The sequence below is a fragment of the Bos javanicus genome, chromosome 8, assembly GCF_032452875.1.
Source record: "Bos javanicus breed banteng chromosome 8, ARS-OSU_banteng_1.0, whole genome shotgun sequence".
In the NCBI taxonomy this organism is placed as follows: Eukaryota; Metazoa; Chordata; class Mammalia; order Artiodactyla; family Bovidae; genus Bos; species Bos javanicus.
Window position 1 is genome coordinate 101421787 of NC_083875.1, and position 8925 is coordinate 101430711.

Sequence of the window (8925 nt, forward strand, 5' to 3'; positions counted from 1 at the left end):
GTGCTTTCAGAGTCTCCATATGTGGACTTTGAAGTGAATCTCAATCACCTGAAACTCACAGGCAGACTCACTGACATCTATATTGCAGTGTTGTTCTTTAGCAATTGGAGAAAGTTCTGCATGAATGTCCAAGAATCTGAAAGTGTTTCCATTTCTCAGGACAGCCATTTTGAAATCAAGATGTAGTAGGAAAAATAATGGTCCCAAAGAGGTCTATATCCGATTAGGATGCAGAAACGGAGCATATGTTAGATTAGGTGGCAAAGGAGATTAAGGTTGCAGATGGAATTAGGTTGTAATCAGCTTACCCTAAAGAGATTATCTGTCTAGGCCCAACTGAAATCACACAGGTCCTTAAAAGTGGAAGAAGGAAATGAAAAGAGAGAGAGATGTGATGACACAAGCAGGGTCAGAATGATGCAATATGAGAGAGACTTGACTCATCTTTGCTGGCTTTGGAGATGGACGCAGGGCCCATGCATTAGAGTGCTCAGGCTGCCATAACAGAATACCACAGAATGGATGGCTAACAGAAATGTATTTTCCCACAGTGCTGTAGGCTGGAAGTCTCTGCCTCAAGTACCAAACAGGAGATGATAGAAAGAGAAAAAGGCAATGGGGACTCTTCCCAAGCTCGTGGGACCACGGTTCCTCTAAACCAAGAAGAAGGGTCTCTTCCCTAAGGGTTTTAGGTGCCTGCCCAGCCGCCACTGCTGGTGCTGCCACGGTCACCATAGGATTGCCTGGGAGTTGGGGCAAGAGACAATTTTTTTTTTAATTAGTAAATTTCCTTTGCTCCCCATTTCTCATTTCAGACCACCGAAAGGGAGCTTCCCTTGGAGCTCACGCTATCTTTCTCTCTGAACCCAGTGTGTAGGTTTGGGCTTCAGGCTGCCCTTAAGTCTAGACCAAGAGATGCTGGATAGTGGAGAAGAAAAAGAAAAAAAAAAATTCACCGTGAGTTTGTTGGTACCTTGCATTCCAGTTTCCTTCCCAGGTATGCATGGTACCATTCATTTTTCAGAGCCCTCAGATGACTGCTCCATGCATTTCTATCTAAAGTTTTTAATTACATTTGGCGGGAAAGCAGGGTGGAGAGGGCTTACTTAATCTTGATGAAAACTGGAATCTGTCTTCTGGCTTTTGCTCTCTCCCTACTTTAGAAGTTGCTCTTTTTCAATGCCGCTTTCTTGGCTTTTCCTATTTGATGGGCTTTAAATATTAGTGTTCCCCTAGTTTCACGTAGGCAGTTTTCAGTTTGTTGTTGTTCAGTCGCTAAGTTGTGTCTGACTCTTTGTGACCTGATGGACTGCAGCACACCAGGCTTCCCTGTCCTTCATTATCTCCCAGAGTTTGCTCAAACTCACGTCCATTGTGTCAATGATGTGTCAGTCATCTTATCCTCTGTCACCCCTTCCCCTCTTGCCCTCAATCTTTCCCAGCATCAGGGTCTCTTCCAATCAGTCGGCACTTCACCTCAGGTGGCTAAAGTACTGGAGCTTCAGCATCAGTCCTCCCAATGAATATTCAGTGTTTCACACACTGTATAGTCTCTCCCTAGTTAATGTTAACCATTTTCAATACTTAAATTATTATATATATATGCAAATATGTCACAAGTTTATATCTCCAGGCTGATCTTTCTCATTAATTCCAAACCAGCATATCCAACTGACATCTCTTACACATTTCAAAATCATGACAGATTCCACATGTCTAAATTATAACTCGAGAGTGGGAAATCCAGCTGCAGAGGCTGCAGCCCCGCTCCCCAGCGGTTGAGGCGCCCCTGACCTCGGGGAGGGGGAGGCCACTCTGGTCCAGCCATCCGCGTCCTTCGGCTCCCCCTCCCAAAGAATTAAAAAAATAAATAAATAAATAAATTATAACTCATGGTTTCCCTTCAACCCCTAAACTTGGTCAAGTATTCCCCATGTCAGTTAATGACATATCAGGCTTCTTTGACACCCAGAAGCCACCTTTGACATCCTCATCTCTCTCACTACAGGAATGGTCAAGTACTTAATTGAACAGCCATCAAAAGTTTATTATATGCATATTTGTATTCAACAGATGTTCACTGAGCACTTGGTGCTTCACAAAAGTATGCACCGAATGCCTTTCCTGTGCCAGACTTTGCGCTAAGCTCTGGGTCTCCAGTGGTAAATGAAATTGATATGGTCCCTGCCTCAAAGAACCTACAGACTAGTGAGAGAAATATTAAACAAACCCACAAATTATTATCAGATTACAAATTTTGATGAATGCTTTCAATAAAAAGACACAGCACACCAGTTTTGTAGAAGGAAAAGGAATCTGAGTTTCCCAAAGCAAAGAATATAAATGGTGGGTAATCAGATTTTGAAAGCCCATGCATGTCATCTTAAGGACTTCAAGCTTTAGGGTAATAAAAAGCCAATAAGGGGTTTAAATGGGAAGTGACATGATTCAATTTTTTAAAAAAGCATAAACCTGGTCATGTTACTAATCTTTCAGGAACTGACTGTCATTGGTGGTTGTACCTTTTTGTCAAATATATTCCTCTTTTTAATACCTGACAAGAATCCCTCACCCAAGACTCTATAAAATTAAGGATTGTAATTGAGACAGAGTTTAACCCAAACTGATTGATATGGAGTCTAATCTAAATGACAGAATGTACCAATTGCCAGTAATTTCCTTTAGTACTGCCTGTAACATATGAAACACATTTATATTTATATTGACTTCCTGTTTTTCTCAGCAACTTTGGGTAACATATGGCTGTAATACTGTAACTCCTAATCTCTTAGCCAAGAGCTACTAGGGAGATATCTGCCTAGGTTCCATCCTGGGTCCTCTTCTGACATAAGGGTCATTTATAACCTGCTTCAGTGACTCATGTCAACTAGCTCAGTTCCCTTTGTCAAAGCTGATATACTAATTACTAAGGGTATTCAGTGTCTGTGTCTTCAAATTCTCATAGTTCACTCTCTGCAGTAAAGATTTCCGCTACTTCTGTAACTCCAGTTCTTCCGGTTTACATTTGGTATCACACATATTACAGCTAACTCCAGGAGACAGAAAATTCATTCTAAAATCCAGCTCTGCTACTTTAATAAAATTCTACTATCAAATATCACTTTAAGATGATTTACAAAGCAACAGACCTCATTGCCCATGCTGTTTCTTCTTCATAATTTTCACAAGTGGTATTTACTTCTGAAATACAGTGACTAATTCAAAGATGATAAATGTATTAGTTTACTGACTTATGTAAACATAAAAGATACAAAATAATAGGAATCCATGACTTTGTGAAGTCAATCATCCAATGAAGAAAAAAAGACATACACACATAAAAAAAGACCTAATTGGTAGTACTGGTTACGGTATACTGACATAGAAACACATACAAGTTATGCAAGCATCTAGGTGCTTGGAAAAGCAAAGTTAGCAAGTGAGCAAATCAAGCAGGCATTACAACCTTACTCAAGAAGTCAAGAGTTTTAATGAGGAGTTTTCAATGAGGAAGGGTAGATAGCCACTCAGCATGTAGAACAAGCTCTGGCGAAGAAACCCAAAGGATGAGGGTTACAGTTCCAATTTTACAACTGTGTGATGATGAGCCAAGTATTTTAATTTTTCAAAGATTCTGTTTATTGCTTAAGTAACCAAGGCCATTGTGTCTTTGTTTCTTTTATGCTCCCACTTCATTCTGGAAAGGATTTAGGGCAGAGATGATAGACAAGTTTCTTCTGGCACCAGAGTTTACAGACTAAATTCATCCAAGTTTCCTTCTGGAACAAAAGTGTGATGACTCTATAGCCCCAAACTCCTCACAACCATAAGACAGAAAAGACAGAAATTACAACTAAATGCAAATTGGAACCTACTACCGTCCACAGGCAATCACTCTATACACACCTATTTCACAACTGTAAAGTGACGAAGGTCACGCACAAGTTAGTTTACTGAGCGTGAGTATATTGTCTTGAATTTTTCTGGTGAGTTCCGCCAAGGACACACCCCTGGAAAAAAATCACGGACACACAGTCAGAGATGTTCCTGTGTTTGTTGTAAGTACATTTTGCCCAGCACTTTTTTCACCGCATCTTTGACTTCTTTGTTTCTTAAACTGTAAATTATGGGATTCAGCATAGGCGTAAGCACTCCATAAAGCAACGAGATGATTTTATCTATTTCTTGTGAGCCTGATGAAGAAGGCTTTAGGTACATGGAGAGGGCAGCCCCGTAATACAAGATGACCACAGTCAAGTGGGCACCACAAGTAGAAAAAGCTTTGTTTCTGCCCTCTGCTGAGCTGATTCTCAGAATAGTGGAAAGGATGAAGACATAAGAGATGCAAATTAAGAGCATTGGAATGGGCAGGAGGAGCACACTGATCACCAGCATGACTGTGTCCATGAGCAGAGACCGTGTGCAAGCTAGCTTCAGCACTGCCAGAATTTCACACGTGAAGTGGTCAATGAGATTCCCACAGCGGGGTATCCGTAGGGCGAAGCTGATTTCCAGCAGGGCTGTCAGAGAGCCCGTCACCCAGGAGATGGTGGCCATCTGCACACAGACCTGTCTGTTCATGATGACGGGGTATCTCAGCGGGCTGCAAATGGCCACATAACGGTCATACGCCATCACAGCCAGGAGCACACACTCCGTGGAGCCCATGGCAAGGGACAGATACATCTGTACAGCACACCCAGAAAAGACGATGGTTTTCTGGGATGACAGCAAGTTCACCAGCAAAGTAGGAATCGAAGCAGATGTGTAACAAATATCCATGAAAGAGAGATTTCCAAGGAACAAGTACATGGGAGTCTGAAGGCGTGAGTCTACGACAGTGATTAAAATAAGAATGCTGTTGCCCAAGAGGGTTATCAGATACATTAAAAGGCTGAAGATGAAGAGAACAATCTCTAACTTTGGGTATCTAGAAAAACCTTCCAGGAAAAAGAAACTCCAGCTGGTGAGATTTTCGCCTTGCATTCGCTTCCTTTTACCTGTAGTTATTCTAATATGATTCTATTCGCTTTATCTGAGGACAAAAACGGATAGATAAAGTATAATGTTCATTGACTTAGGAAAACACTTTTGCACTTATTTCCACTATTAAAAACACAATTTTACCACAAAAAGTCACAGGACAATGTATCTATTGATCGAAGAGGAGGGGAAACAGGTTAGATCTACATAAAAAGTTGCTTCTTTCAAAACAAAATTTAGAGAAGAGTGAATTTGAAAACAAGAATAAACAAATTTAATATGTGAGTCTCAGCTTGTAATCCTTTGCTTGGCACACAGCGGGCCTTCAGTAAACAGTAGAAAGTACTCAGTGATGAAAAATATGAAAGAACAATGAATATATTATTGAGCACTAATTAGAAAAGTCAGTCAAATAAATGAGGAAAAGAAAGCACATTTGTAAAAATAAAAACCGGTAATAATCTTCACTGGAAGAAAAGGAGAATTCTTGGAAGGAACAAGTAAATGAATTTTAAACTAACACCTATGAAGTTCTGGCCAGCTAACAGCTTGGAGGTCCATATACTTGTTTCAAAAATGGTGACATTGTTTGTAGTGTTGCAGATACCCATTCTGATTCTATGTAAGAGCCAGTTTACAAGTCATGCAAAATAACCCACCTCATTTAAAAATTGTTACATCCACTATAAAGTTTTATTCATTATAGGGGCCCATATCGTTGTGAGTATGTAAATAGTTTTAAAAATTATATCCAGGCAATACTCCTGTTATACACTAAAACTCATGAAGATTCAGGAAATGTAGAAATGAAACTCCCTTTAAAACTTATCTTAAAATCTCTTTGCAACAAGACGGATAAACTTGGAGGATATTGTGCTTGGTAAAATCAGTCAAAGACAAATACTGTATGATATCACTAATAGTGGAATCTAAAACAGATGAGTGAATATAACAAAAAAAGATTACAGATCATCTAATTATCTACAAGACACTTTTTTAAAAAATCTACATCACACTTAAGGTTTTATTTCTTTTATTTTTACATTTCACATAATTAACCAAAAAAAATTTTTTTTAACTTACCTTGCTTATGCACTGATGTTGTTCTTTATCACCATCAGTCTTTTTCCTTTCCCCACTAGTTCTTTCCTTTCTATTTTCAAATATACTGTTCTTAAAAATTCCCTTCATTGTCATGCTACATACGCAAATTGCATCCTATTTTTGCTCTTCCTTTCACAGGTAAATTCCTCAGTTATATGGTTTATCTTGCAGCAATTCACTCTTCACTTTCTCATCACTAATTTGTTAATTTCAGTCAATATTATCATTTGTCTTCCAGGTCTTCGTACTTAAACACCTGGCCTAAATGGTGATGGTGAAAATAATAATGTCGTGGGCAATGCCTTATATCATGGCTGTATAACAGGGACATATTTGTCAAATACCTTTCATTCTATTACATTATTACCTCTGACCTCTTCCTCACTGTATCACATATCCAGTCTATTATCAAACCTGGCAATATTTTTTCCTGTTTAGTTATCAGACCTCCAACAGCTTACATTGAGCTCCAAACATTATCAGTAATCCTGAATACTCTGAGTATTTTAGAGAATACTTGTCAGTACTACTGCCCTCTGTGGTAACTGAGCAGGCAGAGTTTCTGCTTTTCTTCCTAAGAACTTCATTTTTCCTACATCCTAGGAGTTAGTTCTTATTTATTTGTTAGTTAAGAGATGACTTCTTAGAAACTTCTCTACCAGATTTTATATTTAACAAATTTCCTACAAAAAATTTATTATATTACTGCAGGAGTTGATTTCAGTGAAACAGGTTTTAAGACTGCTGTTCTTTAGCAATGAAAACAGTTTTTTCAAGAATTTAAAATCAGCTCAGTTGCCTGGGACTTGACATCTTCTATTGTTTAAAAATAGTAGCCAAGAAAAACTGAATTCCCTGTCACCAATGCCAATTAAAATATTGTTTATGATATACATCATAAACTTAGCTATGTGCAAGAAAGAATGAATTGCACCCATGTTTAAAATGTTAAACATATTCCTTAAAAGTCAACAATGCAAATCATTTCTTTCAGAAGAATTGTCTGTTACCTCAGTAACTAAAAATGCCAAGGTGTAACAATTGAAATACTATGCAAATTTAAGTGCTCTGTTGTTTTGGGGGAATACCTGTTGTCCCTGAACAATTTAAAGTTCAGCAGCTATAAAGTTAATGCAGAGGTTTGAAACTTTAGATCCTTCAGGGATAAAGTCTCAAAGATCCAATTATGTCAAACTTTTAAACATTGAGACAAAGAGTGAACCACAGTTCTCCCAAAATAATTTCAAAGAACTCATAAAAACAGAATTTTCTTTCTCCTCTCTGTCCAATCCAGCCAATGAAGAGTTTTTTTCTTGAAAGATTACAGTTAGAGTACTTCACAGTGTATAGAGAAAAGAGAGCCCTAAAATTCTAAAACCTGTATTTTTTTTTTACTTGTGAAACTACACGTATCTTTTTTCATTTGTGAAACTGCTCCCTAGTTTTCGGAGATTAAAGGAAGAAAGTTTACTCATTAAGCCACCTGTCCCAGCAAAGGATCAGAACTTTTATTCAATTGGGCTTCCCTGATAGCTCAATTAGTAAAGAATCCATCTGCAATGGCAGAGATCTGACCTGGGTTCGATCCCTGGATTGGGAAGATCCCCTGGAGAAGGGAAAGGCTACCCACCCCGGTATTCTGACCTAGAGGATTCCATAGACTGTATAGTCCATGGGATCACAGAGTTGAACACGACTCAGCTTAGTGACTTAAAAAAAAAAATTATTCAATTACATATATTGAGAGGGCCTTAAAAGACACAGCCCCCACCCACACCTTTGTTTCTAAAGGCAATTCTCAATTAAAAGGAAACATAGCTCCTTAGAGAAATGGCTGATATCAAGGCTAGTGCAGGTAAAGGACAAGATTCAGTTCAGTTCAGTCGCTCAGTCGTGTCCGACTCTTTGCGGACATGAATCGCAGCACGCCAGGCCTCCCTGTCCATCACCAACTCCCGGAGTTCACTCAGACTCATGTCCATCGAGTCAGTGATGCCATCCAGCCATCTCATCCTCTGTCGTCCCCTTCTCCTCTTGCCCCCAATCCCTCCCAGCATCAGAGTCTTTTCCAATGAGTCAACTCTTCGCATGAGGTGGCCAAAATACTGGAGTTTCAGCTTTAGCATCATTCCTTCCAAAGAAATCCCAGGGCTGATCTCCTTCAGAACGGACTGGTTGGATCTCCTTGTAGTCCAAAGAACTCTCAAGAGTCTTCTCCAACACCACAGTTCAAAAGCATCAATTCTTCAGCACTCAGCCTTCTTCACAGTCCAACTCTCACATCCATACCTGCTTGCAGTAATTTATTGCACTATATCAGTAAGAAAGTGTGCAAAGAACAACTGGGATATATCAAAGGGCTTTAGGAGTCCACTTGATGAGGCTCCCATTGGCCAGGTCTGGGACAGATTATTTTGAGCATCAAAGTAAATAATGGTAAAAGTGGATTATAATCCATAGAAGGGGATAAGTGCATCAATTTTTTTGGAAGGAAGGGAAGAAGGCAGAGTCTTCCTTACAGCAGAATGTGAAACTATAAACATGGAAGAACAATGTAGTTAGAAAATCATCAATCAAGGATGGGCTGCTACAGTAATAGATTATCATAGGTAAAGTGTTACTGCAGGTAAATGTAAATATCATAGTTGCACAAGCAAAAGTTGGATAAGAGACAGGATATTTACATGATGTCAATGTATCTTGCAGCAAACTACTTATTAATTTCAAAAACAAGATAGTAATAGCTTTATAGCGGATACCTTAACATCACCAATAATGGGACATATATCCACGTGACCTTGAGAAATCTATATGCAGGTCAGGAAACAACAGTTAGAA

General features: G+C 39.0%; 1 protein-coding gene across 1 annotated transcript; it reads right to left on the reverse strand.

Moving 5' to 3' along the window:
- Positions 1 to 3987: 3987 nt before the first annotated feature.
- LOC133253462 (olfactory receptor 2K2) lies at positions 3988 to 5109 on the reverse strand. Its single transcript, XM_061427071.1, has one exon. The coding sequence runs from the start codon at positions 4984 to 4986 to the stop codon at positions 4036 to 4038; it is 951 nt and encodes a 316-aa protein (XP_061283055.1). The 5' UTR covers positions 4987 to 5109; the 3' UTR covers positions 3988 to 4035.
- Between the last annotated feature and the right edge of the window lie 3816 nt (positions 5110 to 8925).

What these genes read in the sequence shown, in the direction of transcription:
- LOC133253462 (XM_061427071.1), bottom strand. Translation starts at nt 4,986, where the DNA reads ATGCAAGGCGAAAATCTCACCAGCTGGAGTTTCTTTTTCCTGGAAGGT.